This window comes from Episyrphus balteatus, chromosome 2 (genome assembly GCF_945859705.1).
Source record: "Episyrphus balteatus chromosome 2, idEpiBalt1.1, whole genome shotgun sequence".
Taxonomy (NCBI): Eukaryota; Metazoa; Arthropoda; class Insecta; order Diptera; family Syrphidae; genus Episyrphus; species Episyrphus balteatus.
Genome location: NC_079135.1, coordinates 72,333,495 through 72,355,689, shown reverse-complemented (window position 1 = coordinate 72,355,689; position 22,195 = coordinate 72,333,495). Strand labels below are relative to the sequence as shown.

At 29.6% G+C, this 22,195-nt stretch overlaps 1 protein-coding gene across 1 annotated transcript in view; it reads right to left on the bottom strand.

The window, feature by feature from the left end:
* Positions 1–985: 985 nt before the first annotated feature.
* Positions 986–22,195, bottom strand: part of LOC129910082 (homeobox protein B-H1) — a 53,162-nt gene continuing 31,952 nt past the window's right edge. Inside the window, exons 2-3 of the mRNA XM_055987338.1 lie at positions 14,425–14,656; positions 986–1,578 (exon numbers count right to left, since the gene is read on the bottom strand). Coding sequence (XP_055843313.1) covers positions 1,077–1,578; positions 14,425–14,656 — 734 coding nt within the window. The 3' untranslated portion in view covers positions 986–1,076. The remainder of the gene's footprint in view (positions 1,579–14,424; positions 14,657–22,195) is intronic.

Here is a 22,195-nt window from a genome sequence, read left to right as displayed (position 1 = left end):
TTGAGAACTAAATGTATTTAGTAATTAAGAAATAAAAAAGAAAACACTCATTCTTGTATTTGATTTATAATTTATTTTATTTTATCATATTTTATATCATCCTTCCTATCGACTTCTTAGCTACATACAAAATTTTATACTAGAACACTTACAAACGAATGACAAAATTAAAAATTAAAAATGATTAATTCTTTTTTTTTTGCTTGTTTTCTTTTGAGAACAAATCCATTTAAATTATAAATGTTTTTATTCGATACTAAAAGAGTTTTTTCTCGAACAATAAAAAAAATAACAAAGAAAAGTGTTATAAATATATAAATTACACTTTACACTTTGTTTTCTTAATTAAAAAACTGTACAAGAAATGGAAATAATCTAAAAACAAAATAATATAATAAATACAAAACTGGAAGAAACAAAAGAAAGTTTTTCTTAACAATTTTACTTAAAATTTTGTTTTTTTTTTTTTTTATAATTTGTTTCAAATATATAAATCACTTGTATAGAAATATTTTAATCTCCACTTTATTTTCAATTTATAATGTATGAATAGAAGTTTGTTTTTTTCTTTTTTATTTATTTATTTTTTTTTTTTGTATAAAGTATCTACTTAGAGCCAAAAATACATATACACCATCATGCTATAAGATATTTAATTTATTTTTTTTTTTTAATTTAAAAAATATACACTTATACATTCGCTTAACACAATTTTGTACAAAAATTTACATTACAATATTGGCAACAGTTTTACTTTTCATTTTTATTTACTTTATTATTTTTTGTATCTTTGTTTTTATTTTGTTTTTTTTTTTATTTCAGGGTAGAGTTTATTTTTTTTTTCTATCTAATACAAAATATATGTAGATACTTTGACTTTCAATTAATTTTTTTTTTTTATAAAAATTGTATTTTGTGTGCTGTTTTTTTTTAAATAAGGAAACAATATTGCTTACATTGAAATAATAATAAAATTTTGTGCCACTTCTTTCTGAATTAATTAATTTATTAAATAAATAAGCTAATTTACTGTACACATAGAATAATAATAATAATAATAATTGTTACTATAAAACTCATACTTGAATAGTATCTTCATCATCACTGGGCGGTCGACTACTTTCTGAACGGCCCGGAGGACTTCCGGGATTCAATGTCGGACTGGGTGATCGCCGGGAGCTATTACTATTACTAATACTGATGTTATTGTTATTGCTACTGCTATTGTTGTTGTTATTGGTATTGGTTTGATAGTAACTACTTAATGACGACAAAGAACTAGATGCTGAGAGGTGTGGAAATGGAGCTGAAGCTGGACCTGGTAGGCCACCCAGGCTGCCGAGGGCAGCCGGAACACCTGGATATAAACGATAAGGTAGTGGTTTTTGTAACGCTGCTGCTGCCGCTTGTCGGTAATACAGATCGGCTGCAGATGGTGGGGTTCCGTGTGGTGATTGAGCTGGATATGGCCATGCACCAAGATATGGTGGCCCACCATATAACCTCTGGAATGCTGCATAATTACCAGCTTCGGCAAGCAATTCAAGACCAACGGCAGTTTGACGTTTCCATTTTGTTCTGCAAAAAAAGAAAAGAAAAACTAATTAGTTATTTATTCAACACTCAAAAAATGTATTTTTTGGAATAAAAACTATCTATAAAAAAGTATATCCAAGACTTAAGTAACCATATTATATCTCTATGAATAAAGAAGAAAAGGTGAATCGATTCATTAATGCACAATGGGCATATTTTGCTGCTTTAAAGAAAAAATTGAGTTTTGTCCTTCTTGAATTGCATTGGATAAATCCCAGGTTAATATAAACAACAATAAGCTCCAATAGAACCAATTAGACATTATTTCACTTTGTTGAAAGAATATATTGCTAAAAGCGCGCGTGCTCAACCATCAGAATATCTCACTGTTCTAAGTTCCAAAAAATGCATTTCACTAATTTAAGTTTGTATGTCAGCTCTTTCGTTTACCTTTGGAATAGAATTACTCCACTCCTTTCCAGGTGATAAGCCAAAAACGCTACCGAAGTTTAACCAAAAATGTTATAAGATTTAACAGTCTTTTGGTCAAAAAAGAGTTTTGAAGGTTTTTAACTATTAAACTTCCAAATTTGATTGATTCAAAAAAATTTTTTTTTTCTTTTAATTTTATTTCTTTTTTTTATTTTGATAGAATTTTCGATGAAATATTTTTCACATGGTGCCAATATACTTTTTTTTTAACTTGTATTTTCATATTTAAAATTGCTTTTTTTCAGTACCTAATTCGACTTTTCAAAAAATATTTTTGCTATGAGATTGTAAAAATTCCTCATTAAATTATGTATCTCCAAATAAACGTCACCCTTTTCTAAGCTAGTTTGCAGGGAAGAAATAAAGTTATTTTACAATCTCACATCAACACCATCCACTTTACCACAGAATGATTAACGATGTGTGGCAATAAAATACAATTCAAATTTTTTATTTTTTACTATTCAAGAATTTAAATAATTTCCACCGCAACGAACCTTCACAATTATAACAAAAAACACAAATAAAAAAAAAAAAAACAAGATAAAACTACATATAAATTCTAAACGCATCTGCAATTAGCATAAATTAGTAATAAAAGATACAAATGTATCTACGATTCATTCGAGTGGAAGTTAAACTCTTTTTTTTTTTGTATAGGTATACTTCAATTGAGATTGAAAAATCAAAATGCAACTGAATCATACATAATTGTCAAATTGCAAGCTGTAATTTGTTAATGATTAATTATTCGCGCAAATGGATGTGAATATACATACATTTTTAAGCATCTTTCTATTTTGTTGGATTATCATTAAATTCCTTTTGAATGTTTCTACATTTTTAACCCAGAATAATCATAGAATCGGTTTACTTCCTGTCCAGTTCGCGTACATATTCGTTAGGCTAGAAAAATAATTATGGGTATTCGCCACGTCTACGTTTGTCTGTGTGTGTGGAAGACCGAACAAACTGCTAAACAATGGGCCAAACACAAAACATAACCCCAACCGAACTCTCTTTTTATTGCTAACCCGACAATTTGAGTTCAGCTCCGCGCGCACCATCATCACCAACCACATATTTATCCCAGAGATGCTTATTATAATCAAGCTCCACCGACAACTATACAACAACAACAACAACCAACCAACTACTATGTATTTAGAATTTAGAATTAATACGTCTATTTATCATCAAATTAATCAAACAATAACCGCTGTAATAATTCTCGTTTTCCAAATGAGGTAACACGGTAATTTCTCTCGATAAAAGGTATACCTGAGTTTCCTCTTTTATATAGAATAGCTGCTGCTGTTGCTGACCTGAGTATGGCGCTATTTAGGGTACGTTTACATCTTTACACAGACAGCGAGCGCAGATAGGTGAATGTATCTCGAGAACCATTTAAATCACATTAATACAAATTATCTAGCACATTAAAATGCGGTTAAATTGTGGTCTGTTTTCAATATTTTTCGTTGTGAATCGTGTTTTTGTTTTTAGTTGTAGTTAGTGTTGTTGTTGTAGTTATTTGTAGGGCGGATACGGGGATTTGGGGAGCTCTGTGTTGTTGTTGTTGCAAGTGAGGCCGAAGAGGGAATTTTTGTGGCTTCGCGCTGATGAAAATTGTAGGTATATTTCAGGCCACGTTAGCATTGTGTGTGAACATCATCAAGTTAAGTTAATTACACGAATAAGCGCAGGTAATTTGTTTTTTTTTTTCTTTTTTGATTTTTCATGAATGAAAAACAAAATTATATATAAAAAGAAACTAAATTAATTTAAAAGTAAAATGCATTTAACAAGAATTTGTTTCCTGATTTTATATAATTATATAGTTTTTCATCAGTGTGATGCTAGGTTAACATAGCTGTTGTTGCTATCACACATACTCACTTACACTATACTGATGCATGAGAGTAATAAGTTTTTTTGTTTTCGTTAATTTTAATTAACTGAACGGTTTGCATCGTTTGAGTCTATAATTGGTGAGTAGGTGTACTCACAATAGCAAGCATTTAATGATCACCTTGTTATTTCTGTTATAACTAGTTTAACTATAGTGTCTGTAAAGTACTTGTACATAGGCAACGCGGTGACGCTCTGCCGTTAACTGAGTGTTGAGAAGTTGAGATTTAAGGAAGATTAATTAGTGCCGATAGTATAGTTTTTTTGGGGCTAGATATATCAATATTTTCAAATTTTCATATTTTGTTCACATTTCTTCGATGGTATAACAAACGAATCCTTACACGACTTCAACAAAGCCAAAGAAGGGTTGATAAAAAAATCTGTACAAGAACTTCAATTCCTAATACCACAATATGCACTTCTCAATTGAAATTTTCGGGTAGAAGGTAGCAAGTAAGCTCACCGAACCAAATGTGTTGGTATCAGAGGATGTTGGTTCCATAATAATTTTAAATGGTTATTGCACTTTTTCCCCGAAACGTCTCCGATCAATGACGGGAGACTGGCATAATAAATTTACAAACTTGTAATAATTACATATGAATCGGTAACCCCTCTTGCAAGAAACTTTCTGTCAGCAGTTACGCTTACTCTCAGATATTTTACCTTAAAAGCTTATCGTAGTATATAGCTAAGAGAATCTACTATCATTACCAAGTAAAAAATTGGGTTGTTAGAAGTGCTGCGAATGGGTTTCGAAAACCCTTTAAGCGAGGTTTTCAGTATTAAACTGAAAGTTGAATAGTTTACCCATTTGCAGCACTTTGGCTCCACCTACGGTTAAAATCGATCAGAAAAAAAAAGTCTAAGAGAAAAAAAGAAGGTTCCTTGCAGCACAAGTCCATTTCAGAAGAAAGAAATTTGGTTCTGCATTTATAGACGAATAGACCTCTAATAAAAAAAAATCCAAGATGTACTATTTTCGGTTATTAAAACTTAATGGTTCTAAAATTTGAAATTTTAGCATTTTTTGCTAGAAATAGCATATTTTTAGGAAATTTTAGTTTGCTGGTAAGCCTCTTTGTTGTTAAATCGATGATGCCTTACATCAAGAATTTTTTTGCTTTCAATAACAATCTTCTGTACCAGTGCCCGTGTTCTGTAAGTTTTATCACTGGCGATAAAATATTTGAATGACTTTAATCTCATCAAAATTTTATTCTACATCAGTGCCCAGGTTACAGATGGAAAATTGTCAGGGCGCAAAAAAAAATGATCTAATCATTCCTTGTCAGTTTTATAGCAAGAACATTTGGACAGTTGTGTGACAAAATAACTGGAAAGTTGTCAGTCATCAAAATCTCGATGTCAAACGAAAGTCCTCAGTTTGGGAACAAATATATCAACCAACTTGGTATACGTCTATTTTAGTTGCTAGAAAAAAATAAAAAAATCCGTATCTGAATCTTTATGAGTGACTAGCAAAAATTTAAACACGTTTAATAGTTAAGCAAACAGAAAGGGATTACCAAAATTGTTTCAATTTAACTTTTTTATTTTGTTGTCAATTGTCACACTTAACTTGAACTTGTTAGCTTGAGAATGACCTGGCTGAAATATGGTTGATGATTGAGATCAGGGATACTCTCTTACTGGATTGTAATTTCATCAAAAATTTCAGCAATCACTATGCAATCTGTAAAAGATAAACCAGCTTTTTGATACCAAATCAGATAATTCTTAATTTGTTTGTTCTCCTTTTTAGGTTGACCCAGACATAGACAGGCCTTATCAATTCGATTTTGATGTGCGTTCACAAATTTAAATCTTTTGCCAAGTAAGTTTAGTTGGTTTAACTAGTTTATCCATTAATTTCAAATGCTGAATGTTAAAAGATGTAAATATTATAATGCCGAAAACAAACGACTTCTTAAGGAAGTCAATATCGATTCCTGGTACTTTTTCCACATTTCCGACGTAGAAAGTATACAATATATTTCTGCTTTGGTAATGTGCGATATGACTTTACCCAGTATTTCCTTGGCTAATGGGGTTCATTAAATGAAATGACAGCAAAAACTTGTTTGGTTGAAGAGAAGTGTGAAAAACATTTTGGGTTATATGTTTTCTCGCGAATTATTATTAAATTTTCAAAAATATATATTTTTACTGCTATTTTTAATAGAACCACAATGACTATGCAAACTTGCTTTCACCCTCTCTGTTGTTAAGCTATTATTATTTAATTCTTCAAAAATCATGAATACACATTTCATCCCTTTTCCTCATAAACATCACACGATTTCTAATTCGATCTGGCTTTCCACTGTGTCAGCAATAAAATTTCTTAAATTGTTTACCACAATTCGTTCCGGTTTTAAAAATGAAAAATAAATGCTCACCGAAGGGTGATGATATTTTAATAGGATTACAAAAAAAGAAGAACAGCAAAACACAAGATGAAGAAGAAAAAAACAATTTCCTTATACGATCCTCTTGAAATATAAAAGGAAAAAAGGTTTTCTTCAGTTGGCGTCAGAAATTCGCCAAACAATTTCTAAATCCTGTCTATGAAGGGAATTTTGCATATTATCCATTTATTTTAATTGCATTGATCCGCCCATAATTGCACACTTTTTTTTTTCTTGAAAAATAATCCAATTGGCAATAGACCTCTGAGCTATTGTTTTATTCTGTCACCTTGACATGGATATACCCAGTATCGATGTTTATGGTCAAGAAGATAGAGAAAACCATCAGGTAATTGATCTTTTTGAGGATTTTTGTTTTTCTATAAGATTCAAAAAGTGAACAAAGAAAAGAAAGGTTTTAATTTTAATTGATGGAATTAGTTAAACAGCGGCAGTTCAACCTTTTATGCAAAGACTTATAATGTCGAAAAAAAAAAGACTTTTCTTAAACAGAAAATTAATGATCATTCAGCCAGCACAAACCAAAAGCAAGAAATCTTGACACACACTTTGACTCCAAACGATACTATGCGATGGCATGGTATGGTATATAGGCTCTTTGTGTTTGATGGCGATTATGTGTACCTTTTATAGGAACGTAAGTTGTCGGCGCCGTTATGGCCTTTTTGAAGGTGCATTGGTGGCGCCTCAACCAAACTTAGGGCGTAAATTTGACGAACGAACATGATGAGCGGAAAAGATAATTGTTCGGATGCCGACCTTTTAGATTCAGCATCTTTATACCTTTTTTTTATTCATTCAACAGCAAGCGAGAGGTAGCTGTAGAGTATTTAAATATTCGTCTAAATGATTTTTTTTTTGTAAATATATCTTAAAGCTTTGTGAAAGACCGGCTCGACTCAGCATGATTGGTTTAAACTGATTCGAGTAACGCCTTCGATTGACGTTAAAAGGTGAACTTGGAAGTACCTGTCACTTGTTATAATAAATGCATCCAGCTATAAGGCAATGTGAAGCGCTATAGCTATATATAAGACTCTTCAAAGAACGCGCTCTTAATTGGTGCTCTTAATGAATCAGTTTATCAAGTAATAGGATACAAATTACTTAATTGTTGGATTAGGTCTTATAACATGCTTTGCCAGCCAGGTGAATAAACTGGTCTTAATAGGAATACCATAGACAAGACATTTACTATATAGAGAATGTACTCGGTTTTTTTTAATACATTTTTTTTTGAGTGGCAGTGTGTTACAGCTTGATCGAAGATTTATGTACATATCTCGAATATTGATGTGTGTTGGTTGGTTTATACATGTAAGTAGGTATATTTTGTGGGTATTGGCTTTTATTGTATCAGTTAACTGCTAAAAGCATTCATAAATCAAATAAACAACTTTTTGCAATTTGCAATTGAGGCAAAAATAAAATTGAATTAGCAATTGATTTGCATTGGAATTTGTATATGTAAAGTTAGGAATTTGAATCCAGTTCAATGTGTGTGTGTGTTTATTATTTGATATGAAGTTTCATTGTTATTATTTATTACAATTTGCCCACAGCAGGTGAAAATTATCATAAATTGTGTTGAGAAAAATCAAAATATTTGAAAAAATTCAAACAAGTTTGATACTACGTTGTCAAAATTGGTATTGTAAAGCCTCCATAAATTTTGTATAATATGCGAAGAATCTTGAGGTCGGTGGAATTTTTACTTGACATAGTTACAAAAAAATATGTAATGAATAATGAGTTATTGAACCAAATTCTATGAAAGATTTTTAAGTTTTTCTAGATTGTTGATCAAAAATACACTCAATTAAACGAGGACATTCCTTATTAATTTTTAAAATACCCAGCTATGACTTGGTAATCTACAAATCTATATCATGATCGATTTTCAAATAAATGGGCCGATTTAATTACATTTTTCACGGAAAAATTAACTCAGTTAAATGAAACAAAAGAGTTGACGTACGAACTTTTATTTGAATGCAATTGAAAATAAATTCGAATACAGATCAATAATAGTTGTTATTTGAATTAGGCTAGTTTACACTAATAACCTGAATATAAAACACAAACAATATAAAAAAGGTTATAAACCATCCGCTTTGCATGTGAAAATTGAGGTCAAAATGTAAAATTTTCATTGTTGCTTTTTTTAATTTGTATTTTTTTTTTTTTCATTTCATTAAAGTAAAAAATCGTCACGTTTAGCCATCAAAACAAAGTCATTTCGCCATATTGTTGAAGGCCAATTAAGTACTTTTCTTGAACTGCACAATCAGTTTTCAACCATTTTTAACCAATCCCCATGAAAACAAACGAAAAAAGAAACACAAAACTAAAATCATTCAAAACGAATTTCCAATTAGCATTGAAAAATAGCTTGCCCAACTAACAATCATTTCAAGCAAGGGCATTTTGAGCAAAAAAAAAAAAAACATAACAAAAATATCAACACCCTCAAAACCTCCCACTATAATACCTCTGTTATATACCTTTACACCGACACACATATTATTTACAACCCTTTTTCTCCTTTGTGATCCAAAATATTGTTAACGAAAATTTTCAAACTATTAGCATGTTTCTGCCCTCTTGATCCACAAAAATCCTTCAGAGAAAAATACTACTACCCGACAACCATCATTGTACGTTGAGTTTTAAAATTTAACATAACCTCCAATTAGACTTTTACATACATGTATACCAGCCTATATAATGCTAAAAGTAGCGAATAATGGCGGCTGAACGCTTGCTGTTCTGTGCAAAGCTTCAGCTCCCTCGCTAATGATCCACTTCTGTATTGTATGATGTGTAGTAGCCTGCTGCACGAGAAATTCAAATCATGCTCTAAAGAGCCAATTTCCTCTGTTTTTGTTTTCTTCTTTGGCTGATGGCATATTGGCATCCCACACTTGCATTGCGCTTTGAATGTTTATAGAGAGTCTCTACTCTTCTTTGTAGTTCTTTCATCGTCGTGCGCATCATGATGGTGCATAAAGTAGTAGTTGGGGGGCATTAAGCGGCGGCGGCAGCAATGACGACTCACTGCAATGCCAGACGATATGATGACGCGAGGTGCAGCTGCACTAAATGCATCGTTTTGAAGTTGTTCCTTTTTATATTCACAAATCACGCCAAGTTTTTTAACTTGTGCCCCGATTTTGTGTGGGGCAATTTCAATGTTGCGCTGCTTCTGCTGAATTACTTTACTCACGGCCTCAGGGTGAAAATTGTTATATACCAACCTACCAAAATGAAAAATGTCTATGGCTACAGTTTAATCCTTTCCAAGGACAATTATATTGCCACATGGATTATACACTTACTACTTCTTTCAATGATCGGTAAAAGAGTGAGAGAATGATGTTTTTGAGTGTGTATGAGTATTTGATGTCCAATTATGAATCAAATCAAAAAGGCTTCAACTACATCTTCAAGAATAATAAGAAGTCATAAAATCATAAAACCTATCACGAAGTGGTTAGGTTTGTTGATGTTGATGACTATGAATGACTTTTGTGGTAGAAGCAATGGAAATGAAGGGCTGTCATAAAATTATGCAATAAAAATGATGAACTAAGTTGCAAAAAGCTATAACGAGCATTTATGATGGGATAGCAACTGGAAGCAAATGAAACTTGTATTTTTGTAGCTTTTGGTTAACATTTTATGATGTTACTACAGTTTTTTTTTTTAGAATATTTCAATGTGAGTTTCGGAAAGAAATGAATTAGGTAACAGTTCCTGGTTTATTAAGAACAACAAATCGCTCTCGGAAAAAAACCACTTTTAATTCCTCTCTACACCTAGTTCTTTCAATCTTTAAATGTCATTTTGTAATTTTAAACGGAAATGACTTAAGAATTCCTTTTTAATTCTACATACTAATGCCTCTTACGACTTTTACGAAGCGTAGATAGTTGCATATCTACATAAATACATTTCGTAATGAATAACTTAATATAAGATAATTATTACTACACACACCATTGCCATATATCGTTATAATAACTACATTTCCTATATAAACTCTTTTTTTTTATCTTTTTGCATTTTATCATTCAATGTGTAACGAACTTTGAAAATGCAATGTGCCATATTATTAAACACAAAATAAAAAAAAAAAAAAATAATTTATAAGGGGAACAATATAACAATAAGTGCAATACAACACAAATGAAAAAAAAACTAGTGCAGTATTTAATTGCAAGTTGCAGACGAGTGCATTTGTTATAAATATTTAAAAAAACATATAATCAAAGGAACAAAAAAAAAATAAAAAAATAACAACACAAAAATAATAAAAGTGAAAGACTTTTAATTAAATCAATTATTTGCTCGATGTGAGTTTTTTGTGTGTGAAAATATATGTATAAAATGGATTGGGAACATACATATTTACGTTATGGTACCTATTGTTTGTTAAAAAGTTTATATGATGTCTCTCAATCAGTAAATGGAAGTATTTTTGTGTTCATTTCGTTACTTAAACAAAAAAGCAGGAGCGGATATAAAATTTGGAGCATGAAATGTTCAAATAGCATGAGACTTAGTAGTATAGTTTTTTACTTATTTGTTGCTTAACTGAAATAGGCGCCAGTTACTTAAACCTGTTTCGTTTTCTTCGTCGCTATAATCAACGGCTTAAATTTATTTTGTTTTTTTCTTATATTATTATAAAAAATAATTTTTAAAACTTTTTTAATTTTATTAAATAAGAAAATGATTTTAAAAAAAAGTAACCGATTTTTAAGTCAAGAAGGTGTAACTAAATAAAATTGTAGATGGTAGTGTTAGAATATGAAAATACTGTGGAGAAGGGGCCTAAAATACATGATTCTTCTCTATGTATTACAATTCTAAAAAAAAGTCTGTATCTGTGAATTACTCGAATATTTCAAAATTTGTAGCTCAAAAATTAATAGCAAACAAATTTTTTTTTCTTCTTAAAAGTGTTAGATCCGCTACTGGCAAATAAATGAAGCCTTGTTATTTTTTAAATGAATGTTTTGCTTTTCCATGGTCTGTGAATAGGTATGTGATAATTACTCTATTTTATTATTACTTTGAGTTGGAAAACCGTTTATCGTTTTTGTTAGGTTTGATTTGTATTTTTGATGAAAAAAAATTATCAATTTTTTGTATTACTGTCAAATTGTTATGAAATATTGAAAGTTTTTATACTATAATTGGACTATTTACGTAGTCACATGTTCATCAGTACTGAAACTCTCTTTCCTAAAAAATATTTAAATATGTCTAAGAAAATATTCTTTGTATCATCAAATTTTAAGCAAAATCGGATAATCTGTATTTTTAATAAAATTTTCAGAAAATTGGGTCAAATTGACTTCATTTATACTTCAATGGTTATTAACAGTCAATATTGGTCCATTTTCTAGACTTACAAAGCCTGTTCAAGTGAATTTTTTAACATTTTCGGCTCAAAGTATTCAACCAGTTTATGAAACGAAAGAGTTGAGCAACAAACTTGATTATTTTTGTGTATTTCTATTGATACTTATTTTGAAATCGTACAAAAAAAATTTAGTTAGAGAAACAGAGATGACAAAACTAAAAACAGGAAATTAAAAATTTGTATGAATATTCCAATGAAATATTAACTCGCTAGACCACCCAAGTAAAAGAAATTCACTAAATTTATTACTAATTTAAAAATTTCCGGACAATCATATATTTTATAGACAAACTTGATTCTAATTGCCTAGAAGAAAAAACTATTACTTGCCTCCGAGGTTTGCTTCCTCAAAAATTTAAATTATGATAATAATAATTTTATGAATTTAAAATAAAGTTAATTATAACGTACATTAGGAAAAAAACTGCCCAAAGCCTCACATTCGTGAGTTAGAGAAATAACAATCAATATACAAATTATATTTTTTTTCAGCTTCTTCTATATTTTTTTGAAAAAAAAAAGGAAAAAATATTCAATTCAGTAGCTAAAATGCCTTCAGCAATCACGTTATACGCATTTGGAGAGTTGAGAAAAGAACAACAAAAAAAAAAAGCTTAACGAATATATGATAATAAAATCAATAGCCCATTCAAAAGATAATGATTGCTTATAATTTATTTATATTTTTTTTTTATTCGTACTTACATGAAAAGAGCGTCTTTATTCTTGTGGCTACTGCGCATACCGCAGATATATTTAATTTTTGATGGCAGCGGGTGAAAAATGATCGTTTATTGATGAAGGTATGAACTCTATTATATACTATACATCGTTCATCGTCCAAACGAACATCGAAAAGAAGAAGCACTTTTCCATTGTCAAGTCTCAAGAGACGATGAATCATTTAATGACCGAAGACGACGAAAAAAAATTCCACACCCATTCATACCTTGATCGTTTGAAATCTACAAAAAGAATCTTTCCTTTTGTTGATACATTTATATGAAGAGTGAGCATTTCTGTAGTCATCGTAAAATGTAATTATATCGATCAGAGCGCGGCAAAAATCTTCTTTCACAATATAATAGCCCATTAGAGATCATATAGGTTAGTGTGGTGATGAAATAATAATAAGAAATAAAAAAATCACTTTTAAGATCTCATTAGAAAGGTGGTTAAGCTTGAATTGAATGAATTAAGAGCATTTAAGCTTAGAATTTAATAAAAACAAACAATTTTTATGGCAATCACAGTAGTGGTGTGTTTTTTCCTTCCTTTTTTAATTTAATCGATCATGTCACAATGATGTCTCTTAATTGAACCAGCCTAAGCAACTTGTTAAGGCAACACACAAATTAAGATGAATAAATAAAAAACAACAAACAGACAAAAGAAATTAAATTAAGAGCTTGTTTGTTTGTTGACTTTTTTTTACACAAAACAACATCACGCCAACGCTACACATCTTAAGTGAAAGGGCACACACAGATTGACCCATTTAATCGGTTTATTTGACAGATAAAGATATTATTTGGATTTCAGATTGTAATAATTTGAACTGGGAGAATTCTCAAGGTGAAGGTATTTTGGGTTTAAACTGTGAGAAGAAAATAAAAAAAAAAATGACTGGCTTTTGTTAGCTGATGCTAAGTGTGAAAGATTTTATAGGTGTTTATAAATGTTTAAAAAAAAAAGTTGGAAGCAATATTTTGCTCATATCTCTTTAATAATTAAATATTTTGATTTGATTTTTATCTGTTCCAGGTTGTCAACAGATGTTTAGAAAAGCTACATTTTTATGTATTTTCTTTAAATATATTCAAATAAAATTGAAAAAAAAAAACATTACACAATCAAAATCAAGTGCACTTTCATTAATAATTAAGTTTGCTGCTCAGCTCTTTCGTTTCTTTAATCAATAGAAGAATTTAAGCTAACAAATGCATTTGACTCGTTAACGACATAAATGTTTGTTCATTATTTTCAAAGACTATTTTATTCATCAGAAACATTTATTCAAACACACTTAATTATACACAAATACAAAAGAAGGATGTTCAAATGCATTTGGTAGTTCTAACAAATAAATCAGCACTGTAGCACTTCCAGTTTTCAAAGATGCAATTTAATGATGATTGACCATTGAAGACTTATCTTCAATGTTTAAATTGACCGACGGTTAACACAAATTTAAACCTTCCTTAAAAACACACACACAGACAATTACACATAATATACATAAACAGATCCAAAGAAACCAGCCACATCATTCAAACTGAAAAAATACAATTAAATTAATCTCCATCTTCTTATACGCGCGCGTTGGTACTCCTACACCAGAATTCTATCATCATCACATCGTTTCATTTCTAAGTTAAAAAACTTGCTCTCTGAACAAAGTGGAAACCATTAACGATTTTAAACGAATTGAGATTGGCAATTTAAATATTTTTAATGATTTCTACTTTTTTTTTTGTTGTTTTTGTTTTTTATTACGCAGCTTTGATGATTATATTCTACCTCAATTTTTATTATATGGTTACTCAATTAAATTACTGGCATTTTTATAGTATTTATTTTAGATATTGGAATTTTTTTTTTCTGTTAACAATTACTCACCTTCGATTTTGATACCAAGTTTTCACTTGTGTATCACTTAGTCCTAATTTATTGGCTAATTCCATTCGATCTTGAACACTTAAATATTTTTGCCTTTCAAATGATTTTTCTAACGTTTGCAATTGGTGGTCGGTGAAGGCGGTTCGAGCTTTTCGTTGCTTTTTACTTAGACTTGAAGATCCACCAAAACCCATACCACTTTTTATACTATTTCCATCTTCATCTTTGGCACCTGAAATTGAAATAAGAAATAAATGTTTAATTTAAAAAATTGAAATATGAAAAAAATATATAAAAATAAAAAAAGGACTTTTAAAAAGATTTCAGAAATTGAAACAGTGATTTCTTTAATAAACTATAATAAATATATAATAAACTAATAAATAAAATGCTTTGAATTTACATATTTAATTGGTAGATATCCATTCCAAATAAAAAAAAATAAAAGTAATAAAAAATGGTAGATTTTGTTTGGGTGTTGGAAGATCCGACTATTTGGACTTAAAAATGAGTAAAAACATTTTTTGAAAGTGTGATTCATTTTCTCGAGATTGTTAACATTTTGAAAGAAAGCAACAAGATATCGGAAAAATCTTAAGCGATCAGCTAACAAAAAATTTAAAATTGGAAACCCGAAAAAATTCAAATGATCGGTAATATCAAAGTGTCCAGGGAAACCTCTAAAGGATTTATATGTCTAGTAAGCTTACAATTTCAAACAAAAATTTAAAATATTTCTAAGAATCAGTATTACTTTCATTTAACACATTAAAAAATAATATGTATAAATAAGATATAACTAACATTTTTATTAAAATCCAGTTTGCAGCTAAGCTCTTTCGTTTCCATACTCTATTTAAGACTTTGATAAATACATTCAATTCCTTAACAACAATGCTTTTTCTTTCTTAAATCTTTTCAACCATTTCTATCATGGAGAAAAGTAAAAATTATCAGAAGTCCTTTATCTCCGCGTAAGCAAAGAGAGCTTTGAAAGAGACTAGTTCGGATCTAGAAATGATCAACTAACTAAATAAACTTTTAGGCACAAAAAGGATCGATGGATTCGAGTATTTATAAACTCGAAACTAAGTAGGGGAGAGTGGGGCTAAATGTAACAGGGGTAAGAATTAACAGCTAAAAAAAGCGATGTTCCTTTCAATATTAAGAAACGCGTAAAGGAGAAAAATGTTCAATTTTTGCATATCTACCGGCACATTTTCTTCAAATGAAGATTAGACGACAGGGTTAGAAGTTACACTAGTGGTGCCCAAAAAATGCATGTTTGTAACTTTTTTTTTAAATTTTATTTTTGGTCTACCTCTTTACCCGAAAAAGATAGAGTGCTAAGTGTTTTTTTGTTATATGCAACTGTGTTTTGGCTCAAATTGCGTGTATATGTTATGTCTATATCAGTTTGGCTTTTTTTTAAATTGATTTTATGTGCCAAATTTCATGCTGGGGCTAGTTGTAACATTTTTCCGGGGCAAGTTGTACCATGTAAAAACCTACCTATACTGAAAAATTGTTTACCTAATATAATTTACAACCCTGAATATGAATGCTTGTAATTGAATTTGTATTTATTTTGAAATTGGAAACACATTTTTGAACCACCACTTGAATTCATAAAGCTTATAAAACAATTTATGAATTTTAATAACTTTTATTTAAGACTACTGTCAAATTTTCTCTGGAAATCTTGGATTTGCTCCACTTTTTACAAATTTGCACCAAAATTTCATGACTGAGGTTTGTTTTTATTGTTATTAATTAAAAATAAATAAATATAAACAAATAAAGGTATTTTTCTCTTATTTTTAGTTCTTGGTACAACCTACCCCGGTATGTGTTACACTTTGCCCCGTATGTGGGGTAAGTTGAAACAACACGATTTTTTTTTTGGAAGCTTTATTTTTCAACATTACCGTTATGTTTTGCTAAATTTTTATGATGGATCTTGGAGCTAAAACATGGGTCTTTAATTTAAAAAAGGTCTGGTTGACCCACTTTCAAATTTGTAGGAGAACCATCGATTTTAGAAAAAAGTGTTACATTTGGCCCCACTCTCCCCTACACCAGTTTGAAGTTTAATGTGTGTACTAAGATGGTGTGATTTATAATAAAAATGCAGTTAAACAATAAAAATAATATGAAGTTCTTAAACAAAATATGAATGAAAAATATTTGTTTTTCTTTTTCGAACAGAAGCCTCACTCGATTAACTCAAACAACCATGATATCATTAAAACTTGAAAAAAAAAAATTGTTAACGAATATATTTCAACTGCTTCTCGTTAAAAACAATTTTAAATAATAAATTTGTTAAATTTTTTTAATGGCACTTAGCAGCTTATCAATAGCAATAATCATTTATCATATAGTTACCCATTTCTTTGTATATAAATACCTACTTGACCAAACTCCTGTTTTTTTATTTTCTTTTGAAAAAAAAATATTAAATTAACACGACAACAAAACATTAAATACAAAATATGTGTGTATAATATAAATAAACAATAAAAACGTTCGCTTAAGCAATTAACTGCCATCTCAACCATGACATTTGAATTGCATAATTGATTGCACTCTACTTAGTTTTATTTTCTTTTAAATTTTATTTTTTTTTGTATCTTTTATTTTTGTTGACAAAGAAAATGTGCAAAGTCAGAAAGGAGGGTGTAAAAGTAAATGAAAGTAGCACACCAAAAAAATTAAAACGTTTATTATTATTATCTTTCGCTCCTGTGGCTGTGAAAATACAAAAAAAAATATAATTTGTTCCTGTCCGAACAGTGTCCAAGTTAATAAAAGGTAACAATTAAAATTTAAATTCATTATGTGCCTTAAACTTCCTCATATATATTTTTTGTTTTCGTTTTTTTTTTTTACGAATTAACCACAAACATAAATATAAAGACCTATGGAAGTTGCCTTACTTCCGAGGGTTTTGAATTTTTTCCATTTGGGTTTGTATATAGGTAAGTGAAAATTGCTCTTATAAAAATAGCCACAGCAGTTAAAAAAGATACAAATCTATCTGACAGCAGAGTAAAAAAAAAAAAAATAAAAACAAAAAACACAAAGACGAAATGAACGAAACGCGCTGAAGTGTGATAAAATGTCATGCGGTAGTGTTATTTCTAACTTATACCAATCTACCTACCTTTTAATTTCACAAAAGTTGTGTTTTCGTTGGAAAAAAAATATAAATGAATTTTGTGCGAGTGAGTATAATATAACTCCTTCAAACTGGCTATAACAACAAAAAAGGTAAAGAAATTAAATTCTTATTAGATAGATAGGTAAGTTACCTATACAAATTCCCTTGCGCCATGCCAGTGACAATGTCAAGAGAGAAAAGATGTATCTATCTTTAATGCCAGTTTAACACCTTAACGTAGAAATCATTAAAAATCTTGAACTTAAATACAAACTTTAAAGACCTTCAACACAACACCTTCAAGTCGAATCACTCAACCAAAAGGAGATACTTTATAAGATAACATTCATACAAGTATATGCACGCAGATATTTTCGAAGAAAAAAAAGTCATTTGTATCTGAATTAGAGACTAGATAGAGGTAGACGAGGTACCTATATCTAGATTGAAGATAACGAACCCACGCTAAACTTTTATCTATTGTCATCAATTTGGTTTAAAAGTCCCGCCAAAATGGAATAAAATTTCAATTAAAAACAAAATTCTCTCAATCGTATAGGTACGATGACGATTCAGTCACAAAAAATGAACGTTCAAAAGACAAGTCAACAACAACCACACCTCTCTCATAGTCTGTCTTAAAAGACCGAAAGAGCATTTAAAAGGTTATGTTGAGATAATTACCTTTTATCCATTGGTTTTTGTTTTTTCTTTCATTTTTGTTTAAGTGTATGAGTGTGTGCGATCCTTCCGTTTTTATGTGATGATCCATCCATTCGGTTGGTTTAAGTTTTATTTTTATTTAGTAATTAATTAAGCTATTAAGAGTTCTAATTTATGACGGCACACAAAATTGGTCATCTTCTCTCAATTCGAATCGAAACGTTTATTTGTTGAGAACCAAACAAACAAAAAAAAAGAAAAGATCGTCAACAAGACATTCGTTTATTATGATCAAAGTTAAGTGGTATCGTTGACCATTAAGAGAAGTGTTAAAACAGATAGATTTTATTATATGGCATCAATTAGGCATCAGTATAGAGATGAGGTAAGGTGTAAATGAAATTCAAATTGTGACCCAACAACAATTGTGACAAAGACTTTACATTCTTAAGACATTCCATTCGATACTTTTTTCATTTGAAACAAAAGCCGCAATTTTTTTAACCCTTTATTTTATGCAATCCTTGGACAATAGCCTCGGGAAATAACATAAGGTTGTCTTTTTTGATACATCAGTAATCGTTTAAGATAGGAAGAGAGGTACCTCATAGTTGTTGTTGATGATGAACATGAAAAAGAAGTGAACCAAAAGATCGCATGTTATAGTCATGTCAATTTTTTTTTTTTTTTTTTTAATTCTGTTCTGTTTCATGTCATGTGGAGCTGCCATGCGGAACTAAGTACTTAAGTTGCATAATTTTATTAACATTTTGTGGAACGTTTAACAAAAATGATAACGAAAAATACTTTATTTTTTTAAGCACCTAGATTCGAGTACCTACCTCTCATTTCTCTATATCATGTAGAGTAATAGTTTAGTAATTTATTTTTAACATTTAGATTGAGATAAAATTAATTTTCCCGAGAAAAATAATAATTATATTTCGTGTTTAGTTATTTTTTAAATGCATTGCATAATCTAAGTAATATAGAGCTATATTTAAGCAAAAGACTTTAATGGGTATAGGAATAGCTACTCTTTAGCAAACTATAATCCTGATGGATGTTTGCAACCGAAACTCAATAACAATAACATTTGTCAGTACCATGGCCTTGCATTCAATTGCTGATATATGAAGAATATACTAGAAAATAGTTGTTTTTATTAATCAAAGGTACTTATAGAAGGGTTAAACTTAAAAATTCAAATTTCAGTACCACGAACATTAGAATCAAGTTTGCTGCTCAGCTCTTTCGTTTTTAAAATCGATTTAAGACTTTGAGCAGATATATATAGAAAAACCTTTTACAATGTTGCTTCTTGCTTTATTGTTTTCTTTAGAAAACCATTTGGGTTGTGGATAATAGTTATAAAGATGGATAAATTCACTGCATTCGGTCGGAATGCTCTGTAGTGAATGGTAAATAAAAAATTATAATTAGCACGGAAGGAAAAAACAATTAAAAACCTTTGGGCGTAAAAAATATCCATGAATTCAAGTGGTAGAAAACTTCAATTTAATTATTTACAACAATTTGTAACTTAATATTTGTAGTTAGACTGTGTGAATTATAAAAAAATAAACTTTAAACGCAAGTTGTAAAAAGTTAACATAGCCTAGTGATGCCGAATAACTGGTAAAATCATTGAGTTGGTAGTCTAATTATGTACGGAGAAGATTTGTGACCTCTCTATTTGTGTTTGATACACTTTTGTAGTAAATGTAACAATCTATCAAATAAGTAGCAATTAAGGTGTTTAACTAAGGGGGTTAAATTTTTATTATTAAATTGTTTTAAATAAAAAAAAAAGAACTTTTCTATTTAATTTCTTTTTTTTTAATGCAATTCAAACTCTATTAATTTTTAACATTTTAAGTATATGATACTGAAACGCTAAAAAGCTGTAAAGTGAAAAAATTAATGGCCTTTACACGTTTTATAAATTAAAAGAATATAAACAAACAAAGTATTTAATAAAGTACCCTTACCCTTATATTTAAACGTTGTTTAAACTGTTTTTATTTGATCACAATCACTTAATGGCGCAATGATCTAACGTAAATAAGTACGTTTTAGCACGCTGTCGAGAATTGTCGGTCTTTTTAAATGCCAAAAATAGAATGCATCAGAACAAAGTCTATAAAAAATTTACAGTGAAGTTTCAGGAGGTGAAAGAAAATCTGTTGGCCGATCTTGGTCAGATTTTTTCCTCAAATCTGTTTTTCTTGAACCCAGATATGTTTTAGGAATTTAAAAAAAATTGTCTAGTATCTAATCGTTCGTTAGAAATTATTCAATGTCCGGAAAATATTTCGAAAACCTTTTTTAACAATAGTTCTCATCTAATATTGAGGGTGGAGTATAAATTTCAAAAACAAATTTTCTTTAAATATCTTGTAAATCTATCCAACAAATGGTTCTTGTCTAAAACATATAAATAATATCAACTTCCTCTTCCTCAATATCAATACATATATGTCAGACAGTTCTGCATAATCAAAATTGCATAAAACTTGCCATGCAAAAATCTATTGAATTATAAGAAAGAAAAAAAAAATTGTGGTTAAATTAAGTATAGCTATGCGCTAAATGCATTTACATTTGCCACATAATTTAGCTTGTCCATCAACATCAATGATACGTTAAAAGCCTTCTCGACTCGATGCCCCGACCATAATAATAAGACTTTGTTTGTTATACCTACTTACTCAGTTCAGTATAAAATAAAATTATTATTTATAATTTTTTTTTTATTTATTCAGGCTCTACCATACCTATGATGTCCATCAGACTTTCACTCTTGAAGAATTATCAATCCGTGAAATAGTGTACCTATCTAAGTTTTATTTGTGAGTTATACAGTTTGGGGACTACAATATTGTGCATATGCAATAGGAAGTCCCTAAGTGCAGGCACATGGACCTACATATTCAATGGTCACTTTGATGTCTGCTGTTCTCGGACTCGACGATTGTGTGGGTAGTAAAAAAAATAGTAGGTAATGCCAATTTTTTTTTCTTCGCTTCGAACAAAACAAACTATCATGAAAGATACATGCGCGCTAAGTAATAAAAATTAAATTATAATGCATGTATATTGTGGATATGTGTGTATCTATTATTACAAATTTAATAGTTTTGCATTTTATATTTCATATCCAATCCATATACTTATACTTTTGTAAGGCATATCGAAAAGTTTGAATTGTAGTCGTATTGTTATTCAAATGGAAAAATAACGCATGATTTTGTGCATATTTGATGGCTGACCAAGGTAGGTAAATGCTAGGAATTAAAGTTTGTGGTTATGTGGCAAATGCGCATATCCGTTAGCCTATAGGTTGCATTTTATTTTAACATGCGATATAGCAAATAATGCGTTCATTTCTTTTATATAATAAAAGCATAAGGCAATTGTAAATTTTTAGATCAAAAAATAGCAAGTCAGATAAGATAGATACAAGTGGGTATATAGGTAATTGCTTTGAAATGCTCGAAAGGGAGGTAGGTAAATCTAAATTATTTGGATAAAAAATGTGGATAAGGTTATAGCTATGATGAATATCTTTTAATACTTTTAGGAATATGCATTTAAAGTGGTGATAATGTTAATTAAATTTCTAGTACCTAGCTTTATATTAATTTAAAGAAATAAGTATCAACCTATAGTTGCTACGGGAACATTATCTAAACCTTTGTTGTTTAGAATCGTAACTAAAAAGTAAGGCTTTGATGACATAGGTATCTACGATTTCTTCTGAAAAATTAACAAATCGGTGAAAAATTAAATCTTATCAAAACCTAAAACCCAGATATTGACAAATGAAAGTTGTTTGTTTACTTATCAAACTAATAAGTCTTTTAAAAAAAAAACTATTAGGAAGTATAATACTTTCCAAAGAAAAAAAAAATTAATTTATGCTTTATTCAATCTTAAATAAGT